This window comes from Triticum aestivum, chromosome 2A, assembly GCF_018294505.1.
Source record: "Triticum aestivum cultivar Chinese Spring chromosome 2A, IWGSC CS RefSeq v2.1, whole genome shotgun sequence".
Taxonomy (NCBI): domain Eukaryota; kingdom Viridiplantae; phylum Streptophyta; class Magnoliopsida; order Poales; family Poaceae; genus Triticum; species Triticum aestivum.
The window spans coordinates 151,425,337-151,444,939 of NC_057797.1; the positions used below are offsets into that span (position 1 = coordinate 151,425,337).

General features: G+C 43.0%; 1 protein-coding gene across 1 annotated transcript; it reads left to right on the forward strand.

Annotated features, from left to right (window-relative positions):
• The first annotated feature begins 401 nt into the window (after positions 1–401).
• Positions 402–3,682, forward strand: LOC100049054 (tubulin alpha-1 chain). Its single transcript, XM_044600127.1, has 5 exons — positions 402–706; positions 1,520–1,734; positions 1,828–2,027; positions 2,466–2,974; positions 3,092–3,682. Exons 1-5 carry the CDS (start codon positions 594–596, stop codon positions 3,405–3,407), a joined length of 1,353 nt encoding a protein of 450 aa, XP_044456062.1. The 5' UTR covers positions 402–593; the 3' UTR covers positions 3,408–3,682.
• Positions 3,683–19,603: the final 15,921 nt, after the last annotated feature.

The window sequence follows — 19,603 nt, forward strand, 5'->3', positions numbered from 1 at the left end:
TTTGAGTACCGCTATATTGCCCCTTCCAGATCGAAAGAACTATGATCATTTTGTATTTTCTTTAAGAGGTGCGTGTTGCTGGTTTGGTTAATAGATCCTCATGCGAACATGTTTCTAAAAAAGAAAATAGGGAAAGATGTCTCATGAAAATGGCAGTATCCACTTTCAAGAAAAACAAAATGGTAGCATCCGATTCCTTTGTCGGTCGTATCCATTCATTTTTAGTTTTAGTTTTATGCATGCGCAGCAGTTATCCTGGCTCGTCGACCCGTTTCCATTCGTGAGCGGCATTTACTCCCTGTAGTACCATCGGTAACTGAAAAGAGCAGAGCCGGTTCACGTGCATCACGTCCACGGAGCACCGGCTCACGTAAAAGGCAACCGCTCCCCGTCGCTGCGCCCGCAAACTACCCCATCTCCTCCGCTTCTGCCCCTCCCTCCTCTGCCCCCGCCCCCTTTTATCTCCCGATCTCACACATTTTGGCAAGACAAGGGAGAGAGAAGCAGAGGAGGCCGTTCTTTACGCCTTCCTGGGAAAAGAGCCGGGAGGAGGAGGAGGAGAAGGCGAGCAAGACGGAGGAAAGCGAGACGAGATGAGGGAGATCATCAGCATCCACATCGGCCAGGCCGGGATCCAGGTCGGCAACGCCTGCTGGGAGCTCTACTGCCTCGAGCACGGCATCCAGCAGGATGGCACCATGCCCAGGTACGTGATCCCGATCCCTGAATGCATCTCGTAATCTTGTGTTTTGCCTTTTTTTGCCTCTTTTTTACCCGTAAATCCTATGAATTGCGAATGGGGATTGCGGTAGTCCCGGTGGAAAATTCCTTTTCTGAATCATCACCGTGTTCCGTTGGTCTGTACTTCCCGTTTGGACATTGCGATGGGATTATGGGGCAGGAATATTTTTTCGTGTTGCTGGTTGTCGAGAGATCGGCAAGAAGAGGACGAGACAATCGACGTTTCGGATCACAAGTTCTCCCGAGTCTTCCGTACTCTTTTACTTCATGCATTTGTTCCGTTTCTGTCCGAAGGAGGCTGTCGCCCACCCTCCCTAAGAATGTTCTGTTTCTGTTAACTACTAGACCGGACAGGCGTCGTGTTCTTTGTAGACTGTACTGAAGTTGGTATGCACGTACCATGAGACAGTTGCGAGTTCCTATCCCGCGGGATCTGAAAATTTGGCAATGGTACGATGCTTAATTACGTAGTATTTTTGGAAACGTGGTGCTTCATAAATATTGTAACAGTGGAGCTATGAGTGCCGGACTGACCACGGATTGAAGAGTTTAATCTGACTAAGCGACTAATAAAGGCGTCCTCCTGGAGGATTTGTTTTGTTGATTTGGTCTAATCCTTATTCCAGAACCATTCATAAATACGAAGACTCTTGCCATGCCTGTATTGTCTCAGAATAAGTCTTGATTGGAACCTGGCTGTAGAGAAGTTAGTTCACAGATCGGTGACTAGAGCTCTTCCAATCCATGTATTAACGCTGCGTTTTGGTTGATGATTCAGTGATACCACGGTCGGGGTTGCACACGATGCGTTCAACACGTTCTTCAGTGAGACCGGTGCGGGCAAGCATGTGCCGAGGGCCATCTTTGTCGACCTTGAGCCCACTGTCATCGATGAGGTGCGCACCGGTGCGTACCGCCAGCTCTTCCACCCGGAGCAGCTCATCTCTGGCAAGGAGGATGCCGCTAACAACTTCGCCCGTGGCCACTACACTGGTAATTCATCTTGCATTTATGTGATTGTTATTGAAATTCTAGTCTACTGCGATTATGAATGCATCCAGTTCTGATTGTGCTTGTGTAATGCAGTTGGAAAGGAGATTGTAGATCTATGTCTGGATCGTGTACGCAAATTGGCAGACAATTGCACCGGGCTGCAGGGATTCTTGGTGTTCAATGCTGTCGGTGGTGGAACTGGATCAGGACTGGGCTCTCTGTTGTTGGAGCGCCTCTCGGTTGATTATGGCAAGAAATCTAAGCTTGGTTTCACCATTTACCCTTCCCCGCAGGTATAACTTGTTCATATACATTGTCCTGTTAATGTGTTTGTTATTTCAGAAAAATTGAGTGTATTATTTAGTCTGCTTTAATTTGTATTCTGAGAGAGGATGTTGTCTTTAAGCTAGCTCTTCCATCATTTTTAGATATTTTCAATAGAATATCTGAAAAGCTAAAATGCTAATGCTGGCGTAGAGTTAGTTTACTTTTAGAGCCCTGATTATAGATGGTATCTGTAAAGCAATGCACTACTTATGAGCCAACATTATTCCATAGCACTGTACCTACCTGTCCATGTGACTGGACTGTGGACCATTCAGGCTGTTCATGTGAGTAGGTTATCTGCATCTTAGCTGTTGTGGGGACAGTATAGGCAGATATGTTGTTAGTACGTTATTTTCAGTTCACCTTATCATTATCCATTTATCTTATGCCACTCTGTATTTCAGGTCTCGACAGCTGTTGTGGAACCATACAACAGTGTCCTCTCCACTCACTCTTTGCTTGAGCACACCGACGTTGCGGTCCTCCTAGATAACGAGGCTATCTATGACATATGCCGGAGGTCTCTTGACATCGAGAGGCCAACCTACACCAACTTGAACAGGCTGATATCACAGATCATATCCTCACTTACCACCTCGCTGAGGTTCGATGGTGCCATCAATGTGGATGTCACAGAGTTCCAGACCAACCTCGTCCCTTACCCACGTATCCATTTCATGCTTTCGTCGTATGCCCCTGTTATCTCTGCCGAGAAGGCTTACCATGAGCAGCTCTCTGTGCCTGAAATCACCAATGCTGTCTTTGAGCCCTCAAGCATGATGGCCAAGTGTGACCCTAGGCATGGCAAATATATGGCCTGCTGCTTGATGTACCGTGGTGATGTTGTTCCCAAGGACGTCAATGCCGCAGTCGCAACCATCAAAACCAAGAGAACTGTCCAGTTCGTCGACTGGTAAGCTGTCTTTATCGCGTTACTAGTTGCACTTGTATTATTTATCTCGAGCAACTATCCACTTAAAAAGATGACACTTGATTGTCTAACTAACATATTTATGCTGCCATCACAAAGGTGCCCTACCGGGTTCAAGTGTGGCATCAACTACCAGCCACCCTCCGTTGTCCCCGGCGGCGACCTGGCAAAGGTTCAGCGGGCCGTGTGCATGATCAGCAACAACACTGCCGTTGCCGAAGTGTTCTCGCGCATCGACCACAAGTTCGACTTGATGTACGCCAAGCGCGCGTTCGTGCACTGGTACGTCGGCGAGGGCATGGAGGAAGGTGAGTTCTCGGAGGCCCGTGAGGACTTGGCCGCTCTCGAGAAGGACTACGAGGAGGTTGGCGCCGAAGGCGCAGACGATGAGGGCGACGAGGGGGATGACTACTAAGTAGCTGGTTAATAAGTAGTTGGCTGGTTAATGATTGGCTTTGATCTGTATACTCAGTAAGTATGGTTCCATTGCGTTACATATTGATTGCTGTTATGCGTGTTTCCTTTTCTTGTAATGTACTGAAGTTGTTGTTAGGGTGGCCATGATTGTTGATACCCCATTTCCTCATTTTGGCTTTCGATGCTACTCGTCCCATGTTTGGTGTGTGTGCATCATTCTGAGCCGAACTGCAAATATTGTTCTCTAATGCACTGTGCCATGTTAGTACTGTACTACGGAAGTTTCTATTTATTGACTTATCTGCTGAGTATGCTCCTTGTATATCTGAACCACTGAAATGTGGAAACCCTGAAAATGGTTGCCATCTGTACACACGACAGAATCGAACGACCTGATGCCAGTGCGGTTGGTAAGTTTGGTAGACTGGTGACGCTTGAGGCTTTGGGAATCTCAGGTCTGGTCCCGGTTCCAAGATCGCTGATAAAAGATTTCCCAAGTGTTCTGCGAGGGAGGCACCAACCGTGCCACTAGCCAACTTCTGAAGACGGCGTATCTTTTAGTTGCCGACGATTCCCTCTTCTTTCTTTGAAAACGCGGTCATATATTAATCCTTACAAAGGCATTAAAAAAAGTTACAATCAATTCTTTGGCAATGCTGACGGTGTTACAGCCCAGGGGTGCCTCACCTTACCGGAAGTCTGCATGGGCCCGCTAGGTTGGTTATATCATCGGTCAATCAGCTCGGTCCATGACCCTACAACGTGATGGGAGGTTTGGACTAGAGACAGGGCAACTGCCACCTTCATCTACAATGTGGCTAAGAATTCGAGCAACTAAGGTAAGCCAAGTGTGGTAAATTATGGCAAAACCAGTGACAAAACCAAACATACTCTAAAATAGTTTGTAATTTTTCAGACCTTTGATAAGTAATTTTTTTATTCCTCTGTTATTTAGATGTATTTTCCTTCCTCCTAGCAGAGACAAAGTTGTGGAAACAAAAATGTGCAGTGACTGCCCTAATTTGCTTTGCCTCTTAGGACCCGTAAATGTCTGCTTGTTCTAACAAATTTCTAGTCAACAATCGTCACACTCACACAATACTAGTACGGAAAACAAACAGGAGCACCCACATCGTCCCTCACCATTGATCTGTGTCATGCTACCCGACTTGGATGCTTTCGCTTCAATCAAGCTGAAGTTGCTAAGACGCTAATTGGTTTGATGCCAACATTTGACATTGTCAATATTTCGTAAGCTAACAATTGGCGAAAAGCAAAGTTTCTATAATTTGCTAACCTTTTGAGAGCTTGATAAGAAAAGTTGGCAACAAGCCAACATGAGCACTTCAGTTGAGCTCAGCTTGGATGCTTTCGCTTCAGCCCGTCGAAGTTGCTAAGAGCCTCATTTGCTTGATGCCAACATTTGGCATTGTCAATATATTGTAAGCCAACAATTGGCAAAAACGAAGTTGCTAAAATTTGATAAATTTTTGTGAGCTTGTTAAGAAAAGTTGGAAACAAACCAACCACTAGCTAATACTTCGCATTTGCCAATTTTTCGTATTAAATCAATCATGCTCTAACGCAAGTCGGGAGGGTGATAGAAAATCACATCGCTCACGTCACTCCACTTGGTGGCCCGGCCCACCTAAGTTGTACGCTCCTGTAGCAAAGTCTCCCAGCTTCTTTTATATTTTTTAATTCACGTTTTATTTGAGGTGGTTTATTTAATTTAAAAATCATGAATTTTAAAAAATATCAATAATTTGAAAAAATGTTCATGTGTTTGAAAATATTCATAAATATAAAAAACATGCGCAAATTAGGGCAATTTTTAAAAGATATTCATGAATTTTAAGATCATCAAGAATTTGGAAAATTTCACAGATTTGAAAAAAATATTCACGAATTGTAAAAACTATTTAAAAAGTGTTCCTTCAAGCACGACAACTGGTCAGGAAAGGGGGCCCTACGGCACCTGTGCCCTGGTCTATTTGCCATTACAACGAGGAAAAATAGGTCGGTGCACGATGAGCTCCGTGAGGAGGCCTGGATCCGTGATGTCGCCAAAATGAATACACTGGCCCAACTACATGAATTCATCAAGCTAGCTTTGACCGTCACCTTGACCTCCCTCGACCCTAACACTCTAGACGCCATCTCCTGGAACTGGAATCCCAACGACGAATATTCGGCTAGCTCAACATATGGGGAGCAATTCCTCGGATCGTATCCGAGATTCTTCAGCGACAAAATCTGAAAGGCGCATGCAGTGCTAAAGTGCAAGCTTTTCTCCTGGCTGGTCCTCCACAATCGGATCCTTACAGCTGACCGACTCGCCTTGCGAGGCTGGCCACATAACCTCCTCTGCCAACTATGCCTCCACACCAACGAGAATGCATAACATCCTTGGAAGACCTGCCCGTTCACTTCCGCAGTCCGCACCCTTGTCCTGAATTGGGTAGGGGAGCCACTTACGTTTGCTCCAGTTGCCGCTTCCCCCTCAATCGATGCCTGGTGGGATGCTACCCTCAAAAACTCCGACAACAATTTGAGAATACGACGAATTGGAATGCATGGAAGGAGAGGAATCGGCGAATCTTCAAAGGCACAAGATTGACTTGCATCGAGGTTGCGCACCTAACCTTCGAGAAGATCATGCAGCGCGATCTGGCCTTCCGGCCAAGAGCGGCCCAAATCCATGAGTAGTTAGCATGCAACACTTACTATGATCCTTCGGATCTTGGGGTTTCTGGCATGTCCCCTTTCAAAACATGCCACACTGTACATAATTCCCTTTACTAAATGAAAAGGCAGTGCTCCTGCCAGTTCCCCCCAAAAAAGTGTTCAACTGATTTAAAATTCTTTGTAAATTTGATAAATGTTCATGCATTATAAAAATGATAGAGTTATTTTCCTACAATGTTTCAAAACATTCACTATTTTAAAAAAATATTCAATAGTTTGAAAAAATATTCCCAAATTTTAATGATTTTGAACATAAGAATTTAAGAAAATAAAAAAGATAGAATAAAAACGAAAAAATATTTTAAAAAAATACTCAGAAGAAACGAAAAAAAATGGAAACCAGAGAAAAAAAAAGCGGGCCATAAGCTTCCTAATACCGGGTTCGCGATTACAGTTCCCGAGAAGGCTATATCTCGCACGATGCGCGAAATAGCGCCGCATCGCTAGTGGAGCTGCACTAAACGGGCCAGCCCAATACTGTAGCTCCCTGGAGCGGTTTTGGGAAAGTTCTATGGACAAGTTTAAAAACCCGAAATCACTAATTAAGGAGTACTCGTTGCAAAGAACACTTAACTTTCCTAGGTCGCAACAAGTGGCGCACATGCAGCCCGCCACTTGTCGCAACCTGAGGATTTTCCTTTTTTTTCATAGATCCGTTTATTCAAAACGTTTTATGTTTTAAATCGTGCGTCCAAATCTCGAACCATTTACATCATTAGATTCCTCGCGTCGAGATCTTCAAACTAGATCCTATGTTGATAGGTTTTGACGAACTTTTTTTTCACAAAAAAACCGGGCGAAAAACCGAATCAGGAGTACGGTTTTTTTCCCTTCCCGAAAGAGGCACGCCCGTGCCTCTCGCGAAATCACACCCGTGCCTCTCATGGAAGCAAAACCGTGACTCTCGTGGAAGGAAAAAAACAGAAAATGCATTTTTTCCCGTTTCCGAGAGGCACGGCCGTGACTCTCGCGAAAGCACAACCGTGCCTCTCGCAGAAGCAAAACCGTGACTCTCGCGAAAGAAAAAAACAAAAAACGCGTATTTTTTCCCTTTCTGAAAGGCACGACCGTGACTCTCGCGAAAGCACAATCGTGCATCTCGCGGAAGCAAAATCATGACTCTCGAGAAAGAAAAAAAAGAAAACGGGTTTTGTTTTTCCCTTTCCGAGAGGCACGGCCATGACTCTCGCAAAAGCACAACTGTGCCTCTCGCGGAAGCAAAATTGTGACTCTCGCGAAAGAAAAAAACACGTTTTTTTCCGTTTCTGAAAGGCACGGACGTGACTCTCGCTAAAGCACAACCGTGCCTCTCGCGGGAAAAACATGACTTTCGTGAAAAAATGCGTTTTTTCTAAGGAAGACTGGGGAAAACCAAAACATCGAAAAAAACCGAAAAAAACTGTTTAAAAAGCCGAAAACGCGTGTGGAAAAATAAAATAAAAAACAAAATCCGGAGGGAACGTCCAGTGCGCGACACGTGGCGAATGGCTGAGAGCGTGCCAAGTGGCGCTGATCGTTGCGGGGCTCTCGAAGGAGCGCGGGTTAACTAGTTGCTCCCTTAAAAACCTTCCATATGTTTTTTCCTACTTCGTTTGTTCACATGTATTTTTATCAGTTTATTGGCTTTTTGTTTGTATTTTGTATTTTTATTTTTTCAAATACATTTTGACTTTATTCAATACAAGTTGTAAAATTTTCCAATTCTCATTAAAAAAATTATACAAGTTGAACATTTTGAAATAAATGATGAACATTTTATCAACTATGTTTTTAAGAATTTTTACGAATAAGCACTAAATATTCTGAAATACACGTCGAACATCTCTTTTGAATGGTATGAGACTATTATTGTATATTATGTTAATATTTAATACATCATATTAACACCTTTTGAAATGTTGCAAATATATTCCAAAACTATGAACATTTTTTAACTATCAACTATATTATTTTTATTGGCACGGAATGTTTTTTTAAATTTACACGAACATTTTGCTTAAATTATATAAAGATTTTTTAAATGTCACAAACATTTATTTTCAAAACATGTGAATATTATTTTAATGTCACGACCACATTTTTGAATGGTGTGAAACATTTTTAAAATCTCCCCCAAAAGATCACATTATATAATTGTTTTATAAAATACCACAAAACATGGTTTTAAATGCAGGAAGATATTTAAATGCCATGATTTTTTTGAATGGTGCGAACATTTTTCTAATTACATGAATAAAAGATTACACTTCACTATTATTTTCTAAATTCAAATTTCAATAAATTAATTTTCTAAAGCATATGTATATAGAATATTTTGAATTATAAATAAAAGTATATAAAAAACTAATAGCAAGCTACATGTGTACTGTGTCTTTGTGTGTGACATCTATGTGTGTGCGCATGGTACCCTAGAAGAAAGTTTTGTGTGCATTGTTATGGGGCTGGCCCAGTTTGGAAGTGCCCGAATAAACACAAAGGCTGAAATCACTAGTTAAGGGGTACCTCTAGTAAAGAAAAGAAAAAGTCACACCCACCTTCTCTCGCGCCACTTGTCGCAACCAGATAGTTTTTTTTAAGATTTGTTTATTCAAAATGTTTTATCTCTTAAACCGTGAGTTCAAATCCTGAACCGTTTTCACTATTGGATTTCTCACATCGAGATCTTCGAAATTAAATCCTATGTTAATAGGTTTCGAAAAGTTTTTTCATGAAAAAAAAGAAAAATAAACAGGAAGAAAAATAAACCGAGCCTTTTTTGCCTACAAATTTATGCCTCTCGCAGAAGCATAAAGAATGTGCTTTTTCCCTTTTCGAGATGCACAACTGTGGCTCTCGCAAAAGAAAACCTATGCCTTCACGAGAAACAAATCTATGCCTCTCATGAAAAAAAGAAGTGTTTTTTCTCCTTTCCGGGAGGCACAATTGCGCCTCTCGCAAGACAAACCTTTGCCTCCACGAGAAGAAAATTTGTATCTCTCGCAGAAGCAAAAGAAAACATGTTTTTTTTCGAGAGGCACATCGGAAGCAAACCAGCCTATGCCTCTCGTGGAAGAAATAAACAGGTTGTTTTCCCATTCCGAGAGGTGCTTCTCACGGAAGTAAACCTGTGCTGCGGTGAGAAGCAAATCTGTGTGTCTCACGGAAGCAAAAAAGGACATTTTATCGCGCAATAAGTGAAAATTTTCTCTCCGAAATCTCAGGAAAACCGGGAGAAAACTAAGCCAAAAAAACTATCAAAAGTATGAAAACATATACAGACTTTTTTTAAAATTGAACAGAGCGCTGCTACGTCTTGAGCTTGCGTTGGTTTTCCCCGAAGAGGAAGGGATGATGCAGCAGAGTAGCGTAAATATTTCCCTCAGCTTTTGAGAACCAAGGTATCAATCCAGTAGGAGGCCACGCTCAAGTCCCTCGTACCTGCACAAAACGATAGCTACTCGCAACCAACGCGATTAGGGATTGTCAATCCCTTCACGGTCACTTACGAGAGTGAGATCCGATAGATATAATATTTTTGGTATTTTTGGTATAAAGATGCAAGGTAAAAAGTAAAGGCAAAGTAAAAAGCAAAACAAGATTAAAGTGATGGAGATTGATATGATGAGAATAGACCCGGGGCCATAGGTTTCACTAGTGGCTTCTCTCAAGAGCATAAGTATTCTACGGTGGGTGAACAAATTACTGTTGAGCAATTGACAGAATTGAGCATAGTTATGAGAATATCTAGGCATGATCATGTATATAGGCATCACGTCCGTGACAAGTAGACCGAAACGATTCTGCATCTACTACTATTACTCCACTCATCGACCGTTATCCAGCATGCATCTAGAGTATTAAGTTAAAAACAGAGTAACGCCTTAAGCAAGATGACATGATGTAGAGAGATAAATTCATGCAATATGAAATAAACCCCATCTTGTTATCCTCGATGGCGACGATGCAATACGTGCCTTGCTGCCCCTTCTGTCACTGGGAAAGGACACCGCAAGATCGAACCCAAAGCTAAGCACTTCTCCCATGGTAAGAACTACCAATCTAGTTGGCCAAACCAAACGGATAATTCGAAGAGACTTGCAAAGATAACCAATCATACATAAAAGAATTCAGAGAAGATTCAAATATTATTCATAGATAGACTTGATCATAAACCCACAATTCATCGGTCTCAACAAACACACCGCAAAAAGAAGATTACATCGAATAGATCTCCACAAGAGAGGGGAGAACTTTGTATTGAGATCCAAAAAGAGAGAAGAAGCCATCTAACTACTAACTATGGACCCGAAGGTCTGAGGTAAACTACTCACACTTCATCGGAGAGGCTATGGTGATGTAGAAGCCCTCCGTGATGACGGCCCTCTCCGGCGGAGCTCCGGAACAGGCCCCAAGATGGGATCTCGTGGATACAGAAAGTTGCGACGGTAGAATTAGGTTTTTGACTCCTGTTCTGATCGTTTGGGGTACGTAGGTATATATAGGAGGAAGGAGTACGTCGGTGGAGCTCCGAGGGGCCCACGAGGCAGGGGGGCGCGCCCCCCACCCTCGTCACCGCCTCTTTAATGTCTTGGCGTAGGGTCCAAGTCTCCTGGATCACGCTCAGTGAGAAAATCACGTTCCCGAAGGTTTCATTCCGTTTGGACTCCGTTTGATATTCCGTTTCTTCGAAACACTGAAATAGGCAAATAAACAGCAATTCTGGGCAGAGCCTCCGGTTAATAGGTTAGTCACAAAAATAATATAAAAGTGGAAAATAAAGCCCAATATAGTCCAAAACAGTAGATAATATAGCATGGAGCAATCAAAAATTATAGATACATTGCAGACGTATCAAGCGCCCAGCACGCGACATGTGGCGACTGCTGACAACCGTTCTCAGCCCACCAAAAAGTGACCGTTGAAGGGCTTCCGCAAGGGGTACCCCTCATTTAGTTGCTCCCGAGAAAGTCGCTCCCTCTAAAACCGCCCTCCCTGAGAGGCCAGCCCAAAGTCAGGAGCTACCTAAGGGCATGTACAATGGTTCTATCTTAAGAGTGCCACATAGGATAAATGATGAGGTGAAGGAGAGAGAAATCATAAGAGAAGGCTTGTCTTTTCTTATTTAAGAGAAGACAAGAGATGATCTCTTAGCACAATTTGTCTCACCATATTTTTAGGAACAACTAATTATTGAAGATAAGGCTAAGAGATGACCCATTGTAGACATGTTTTTTGTCATATCTAATTTACATGCAAAACTTAAGATAAGACTATCTTATCAACCATTGTACATGCCCTAAGATATTCATCGGTATGCGGGAGCCATATCTCAAATATAGCGAGATGTAAGATCCCCTCGTCCAAAGTTTTTCCCAGATCGCCAGAGTAACCGGCTGACCCATCGTTGGTTCGTATTGTTAGTTCGATCGCTGGCATCGTTGGTTTCATTCATTTCATTTTGTTTTGTTTTTCTGTTTTCTTTAGTTATATTTGTTTCTTTCTCTGTTTTTCTGGTTTTTTCAGAAAAAAATCACCTGCTTTCTTCGTGTTCTCTAGTGGTTTCAACACTTTTTCCTTTTTTTCTTTGTTTTCCTGGTTTTCACTGGTTTTTTGTCTTCTTTCTTAGTTTCTTCATTTTTTAGGGTTTCTTTGTTTCTTTCATGTTTTTGATCGGTTTTCATTGAAGCAAATATGCCCTAGAGGCAATAATAAAGTTATTATTTATTTCCTTATATCATGATAAATGTTTATTATTCATGCTAGAATTGTATTAACCGGAAACATAATACATGTGTGAATACATAGACAAACAGAGTGTCACTAGTATGCCTCTACTTGACTAGCTCGTTAATCAAAGATGGTTATGTTTCCTAACCATGAACAAAGAATTGTTATTTGATTAACGGGATCACATCATTAGGTGAATGATCTGACTGACATGACCCATTCCATTAGCTTAGCACCCGATCGTTTAGTATGTTGCTATTGCTTTCTTCATGACTTATACATGTTCCTATGACCATGAATGCAACTCCCGTTTGCCAGAGGAACACTTTGTGTGCTACCAAACGTCACAACGTAAATGGGTGATTATAGAGGTGCTCTACAGGTGTCTCCAAAGGTACATGTTGGGTTGGCGTATTTCGAGATTAGGATTTGTCACTCCGATTGTCGGAGAGGTATCTCTGGGCCCTCTCGGTAATGCACATCACATAAGCCTTGCAAGCATTGCAACTAATGAGTTAGTTGCGAGATGATGTATTACGGAACGAGTAAAGAGACTTGCCGGTAACGAGATTGAACTAGGTATTGAGATACCGACGATCGAATCTCGGGCAATTAACATACCGATGACAAAGGGAACAACGTATGTTGTTATGCGGTCTGACCGATAAAGATCTTCGTAGAATATGTAGGAGCCAATATGAGCATCCAGGTTCCGCTATTGGTTATTGACCGGAGACGTGTCTCGGTCATGTCTACATTGTTCTCGAACCCGTAGGGTCCGCACACTTAAGGTTTCGATGACAGTTATATTATGAGTTTATGAGTTTTGATGTACCAAGTTAGTTCGGAGTCCCGGAAGTGATCACGGACATGACGAGGAGTCTCGAAATGGTCGAGACATAAAGATTGATATATTGGACGGCTATATTCGGACACCGGAAGTGTTCCGGGTGATTTCGGAGAAAACCGGAGAGCTCGAGGGTTACCGGAATCCCCCCGGGAGAAGTAATGGGCCATATGGGCCTTAGTAGAAAGAGAGAGGGGCAGCCAGAGGTGGGCCGCGCGCCTCCTCCCCCCTGGTCCAAATTGGACTAGGAGAGGGGGGGGGGCGGCGCCCCCCCTTTCCCTCTCCCTCCCCACTTCCTTCCCCCTCCTAGTAGGAGTCCTACTCCTACTAGGAGGAGGACTCCTCCTTGGCGCGCCTATAGGGCCGGCCGGCCTCCTCCCCTTGCTCCTTTATATACGGGGGCAGGGGGCACCCCTAGACACACAAGTTGATCCACGTGATCATATTCTTAGCCGTGTGCGGTGCCCCCTTCCACCATAGTCCTCGATAATATTGTAGCGGTGCTTAGGCGAAGCCCTGCAACGGTAGTGCATCAATATCGTCACCACGCCGTCGTGCTGACGGAACTCTTCCTCGACAGTTTGCTGGATCGGAGTCCGGGGATCGTCATCGAGCTGAACGTGTGCTAGAACTTGGAGGTGCCATAGTTTCGGCGCTTGACCGGTCGGGCCGTGGAGACGTACGACTACATCAACCAAACGCTTCCGTTGTCGATCTACAAGGGTACGTAGATCACACTCTCCCCTCTCGTTGCTATGCATCACCATGATCTTGCGTGTGCGTGGGAATTTTTTTTGAAATTACTACGAAACCCAACAGTGGTATCAGAGCCTAGGTTTTATATGTTGATGTTATTTGCACGAGTAGAACACAAGTGAGTTGTGGGCGATATAAGTCATACTGCTTACCAGCATGTCATACTTTGGTTCGGCGATATTGTTGGATGAAGCGGCCCGGACCAACATTACGCGTACGCTTACGCGAGACCGGTTCTCCCGGCGTGCTTTGCACATAGGTGGCTTGCGGGTGACAGTTTCTCCAACTTTAGTTGAACCGAGTGTGGCTATGCCCGGTCCTTGCGAAGCTTAAAACAACACCAACTTGACAAACTATCGTTGTGGTTTTGATGCGTAGGTAAGATTGGTTCTTGCTTAAGCCCGTAGCAGCCACGTAAAACTTGCAACAACAAAGTAGAGGACGTCTAACTTGTTTTTGCAGGGCATGTTGTGATGTGATATGGTCAAGACATGATTTTTATTGTATGAGATGATCATGTTTTGTAACCGAGTTATCGGCAACTGGCAGGAGCCATATGGTTGTCGCTTTATTGTATGCAATGCAATCGTGCTGTAATGCTTTACTTTATCACTAAGCGGTAGCGATAGTCGCGGAAGCATAAGATTGGCGAGACGACAATGATGCTACGGTGGAGATCAAGGTGTCGCGCCGGTGACGATGGTGATCACGACGGTGCTTCGAAGATGGAGATCACAAGCACAAGATGATGATGGCCATATCATATCACTTATATTGATTGCATGTGATGTTTATCTTTTATGCATCTTATCTTGCTTTGATTGACGGTAGCATTATAAGATGATCTCTCACTAATTATCAAGAAGTGTTCTCCCTGAGTATGCACCGTTGCGAAAGTTCTTCGTGCTGAGACACCACGTGATGATCGGGTGTGATAGGCTCTACGTTCAAATACAACGGGTGCAAAACAGTTGCACACGCGGAATACTCAGGTTATACTTGACGAGCCAAGCATATACAGATATGGCCTCGGAACACGGAGACCGAAAGGTCGAGCGTGAATCATATAGTAGATATGATCAACATAGTGACGTTCACCAATAAAACTACTCCATCTCACGTGATGATCGGACATGGTTTAGTTGATTTGGATCACGTAATCACTTAGAGGATTAGAGGGATGTCTATCTAAGTGGGAGTTCTTTAAGTAAATTAATTGAACCTAAATTTATCATGAAACTTAGTACCTGATAGTATCTTGCTTGTTTATGCTTGATTGTAGATAGATGGCTCGTGTTGTTGTTCCGCTGAATTTTAATGCGTTCCTTGAGAAAGCAAAGTTCAAAGATGATGGTAGCAATTACACGGACTGGGTCCGTAACTTGAGGATTATCCTCATTGCTGCACAGAAGAATTACGTCCTGGAAGCACCGCTGGGTGCCAGGCCTGCTGCTGGAGCAACACCAGATGTTATGAACGTCTGGCAGAGCAAAGCTGATGACTACTCGATAGTTCAGTGTGCCATGCTTTATGTCTTAGAATCGGGACTTCAACGACGTTTTGAACGTCATGGAGCATATGAGATGTTCCAGGAGTTGAAGTTAATATTTCAAGCAAATGCCCGGATTGAGAGATATGAAGTCTCCAATAAGTTCTATAGCTGCAAGATGGAGGAGAACAGTTCTGTCAGTGAGCATATACTCAAAATGTCTGGGTATAATAATCACTTGATTCAATTGGGAGTTAGTCTTCCGGATGATTGCGTCATTGACAGAATTCTCCAATCACTGCCACCAAGCTACAAGAGCTTCGTGATGAACTATAATATGCAAGGGATGAATAAGACTATTCCCGAGCTCTTCGCAATGCTGAAAGCTGCGGAGGTAGAAATCAAAAAGGAGCATCAAGTGTTGATGGTCAACAAGACCACTAGTTTCAAGAAAAAGGGCAAAGGGAAGAAGAAGGGGAACTTTAAAAAGAACGGCAAGCAAGTTGCTACTCAAGAGAAGAAACCCAAACCTGGACCTAAGCCTAAAACTGAGTGCTTCTACTGCAAGCAGACTGGTCACTGGAAGCGGAACTGCCCCAAGTATTTGGCGGATAAGAAGGATGGCAAGGTGAACAAAGGTATATGTGATATACATGTTATTGATGTGTACCTTACTAATGCTCGCAGTAGCACCTGGGTATTTGATACTGGTTCTGTTGCTAATATTTGCAACTCGAAACAGGGACTACGGATTAAGCGAAGATTGGCTAAGGACGAGGTGACAATGCGCGTGGGAAACGGTTCCAAAGTCGATGTGATCGCAGTCGGCACGCTACCTCTACATCTATCTTCGGGATTAATATTAGACCTAAATAATTGTTATTTGGTGCCAGCGTTAAGCACGAACATTATATCTGGATCTTGTTTGATGAGAGACGGTTATTCATTTAAATCTGAGAATAATGGTTGTTCTATTTATATGAGTAATATCTTTTATGGTCATGCACCCTTAAAGAGTGGTCTATTTTTGTTGAATCTCGATAGTAGTGACACACATATTCATAATGTTGAAGCCAAAAGATGCAGAGTTGATAATGATAGTGCAACTTATTTGTGGCACTGCCGTTTAGGTCATATCGGTGTAAAGCGCATGAAGAAACTCCATACTGATGGACTTTTGGAACCACTTGATTATGAATCACTTGGTACTTGCGAACCGGGCCTCATGGGCAAGATGACTAAAACACCGTTCTCCGGTACTATGGAGAGAGCAACAGATTTGATGGAAATCATACATACAGATGTATGTGGTCCGATGAATATTGAGGCTCGTGGTGGATATCGTTATTTTCTCACCTTCACAGATGACTTAAGCAGATATGGGTATATCTACTTAATGAAACATAAGTCTGAAACGTTTGAAAAGTTCAAAGAATTTCAGAGTGAAGTCGAAAATCATCGTAACAAGAAAATAAAGTTTCTACGATCTGATCGTGGAGGAGAATATTTGAGTTACGAGTTTGGTGTACATTTGAAACAATGCGGAATAGTTCCGCAACTCACGCCACCCGGAACACCACAGCGTAATGGTGTGTCCGAACGTCGTAATCGTACTTTACTAGATATGGTGCGATCTATGATGTCTCTTACTGATTTACCGCTATCGTTTTGGGGATACGCTCTAGAGACGGCCGCATTCACGTTAAATAGGGCACCATCAAAATCCGTTGAGACGACGCCTTATGAACTGTGGTTTGGCAAGAAACCAAAGTTGTCATTTCTGAAAGTTTGGGGCTGCGATGCTTATGTGAAAAAGCTTCAACCTGATAAGCTCGAACCCAAATCGGAGAAATGTGTCTTCATAGGATATCCAAAGGAAACTATTGGATACACCTTCTATCACAGATCCGAAGGCAAGACTTTTGTTGCTAAATTCGGAAACTTTCTGGAGAAGGAGTTTCTCTCGAAAGAAGTGAGTGGGAGGAAAGTAGAACTTGACGAGGTAACTGTACCTGCTCCCTTATTGGAAAGTAGTGCATCACAGAAAACTGTTTCAGTGACACCTACACCAGTTAGTGAGGAAGCTAATGATGATGATCATGAAACTTCAGAACAAGATACTACTGAACCTCGTAGATCAACCAGAGTGAGATCCGCGCCAGAGTGGTACGGTAATCCTGTTCTGGAAGTCATGCTACTAGATCATGATGAACCTACGAACTATGAAGAAGCGATGGTGAGCCCAGATTCCGCAAAATGGCTTGAAGCCATGAAATCTGAGATGGGATCCATGTATGAGAACAAAGTATGGACTTTGGTTGACTTGCCCGATGATCGGCAAGCAATTGAGAATAAATGGATCTTCAAGAAGAAGACTGACGCTGACGGTAATATTACTGTCTACAAAGCTCGACTTGTCGCAAAAGGTTTTCGGCAAGTTCAAGGGATTGACTACGATGAGACCTTCTCACCCGTAGCGATGCTTAAGTCTGTCCGAATCATGTTAGCAATTGCCGCATTTTATGATTATGAAATTTGGCAGATGGATGTCAAAACTGCATTCCTGAATGGATTTCTGGAAGAAGAGTTGTATATGATGCAACCAGAAGGTTTTGTCGATCCAAAGGGAGCTAACAAAGTGTGCAAGCTCCAGCGATCCATTTATGGACTGGTGCAAGCCTCTCGGAGTTGGAATAAACGCTTTGATAGTGTGATCAAAGCATTTGGTTTTATACAGACTTTTGGAGAAGCCTGTATTTACAAGAAAGTGAGTGGGAGCTCTGTAGCATTTCTGATATTATATGTGGATGACATATTACTAATTGGAAATGATATAGAATTTCTGGATAGCATAAAGGGATACTTGAATAAGAGTTTTTCAATGAAAGACCTCGGTGAAGCTGCTTACATATTAGGCATTAAGATCTATAGAGATAGATCAAGACGCTTAATTGGACTTTCACAAAGCACATACCTTGACAAAGTTTTGAAGAAGTTCAAAATGGATCAAGCAAAGAAAGGGTTCTTGCCTGTGTTACAAGGTGTGAAGTTGAGTAAGACTCAATGCCCGACCACTGCAGAAGATAGAGAGAAAATGAAAGATGTTCCCTATGCTTCAGCCATAGGCTCTATCATGTATGCAATGCTGTGTACCAGACCTGATGTGTGCCTTGCTATAAGTCTAGCAGGGAGGTACCAAAGTGATCCAGGAGTGGATCACTGGACAGCGGTCAAGAACATCCTGAAATACCTGAAAAGGACTAAGGATATGTTTCTCATATATGGAGGTGACAAAGAGCTCATCGTAAAAGGTTACGTTGATGCAAGCTTTGACACTGATCCGGACGATTCTAAATCGCAAACCGGATACGTGTTTACATTAAACGGTGGAGCTGTCAGTTGGTGCAGTTCTAAACAAAGCGTTGTAGCGGGATCTACATGTGAAGCGGAGTACATAGCTGCTTCGGAAGCAGCAAATGAAGGAGTCTGGATGAAGGAGTTCATATCCGATCTAGGTGTCATACCTAGTGCATCGGGTCCAATGAAAATCTTTTGTGACAATACTGGTGCAATTGCCTTGGCAAAGGAATCCAGATTTCACAAGAGAACCAAGCACATCAAGAGACGCTTCAATTCCATCCGGGATCTAGTCCAGGTGGGAGACATAGAGATTTGCAAGATACATACGGATCTGAATGTTGCAGACCCGTTGACTAAGCCTCTTCCACGAGCAAAACATGATCAGCACCAAAGCTCCATGGGTGTTAGAATCATTACTGTGTAATCTAGATTATTGACTCTAGTGCAAGTGGGAGACTGAAGGAAATATGCCCTAGAGGCAATAATAAAGTTATTATTTATTTCCTTATATCATGATAAATGTTTATTATTCATGCTAGAATTGTATTAACCGGAAACATAATACATGTGTGAATACATAGACAAACAGAGTGTCACTAGTATGCCTCTACTTGACTAGCTCGTTAATCAAAGATGGTTATGTTTCCTAACCATGAACAAAGAGTTGTTATTTGATTAACGGGATCACATCATTAGGAGAATGATCTGATTGACATGACCCATTCCATTAGCTTAGCACCCGATCGTTTAAGTATGTTGCTATTGCTTTCTTCATGACTTATACATGTTCCTATGACTATGAGATTATGCAACTCCCGTTTGCCGGAGGAACACTTTGTGTGCTACCAAACGTCACAACGTAAATGGGTGATTATAAAGGTGCTCTACAGGTGTCTCCAAAGGTACATGTTGGGTTGGCGTATTTCGAGATTAGGATTTGTCACTCCGATTGTCGGAGAGGTATCTCTGGGCCCTCTCGGTAATGCACATCACATAAGCCTTGCAAGCATTGCAACTAATGAGTTAGTTGCGAGATGATGTATTACGGAACGAGTAAAGAGACTTGCCGGTAACGAGATTGAACTAGGTATTGAGATACCGACGATCGAATCTCGGGCAAGTAACATACTGATGACAAAGGGAACAACGTATGTTGTTATGCGGTCTGACCGATAAAGATCTTCCTAGAATATGTAGGAGCCAATATGAGCATCCAGGTTCCGCTATTGGTTATTGACCGGAGACGTGTCTCGGTCATGTCTACATTGTTCTCGAACCCGTAGGGTCC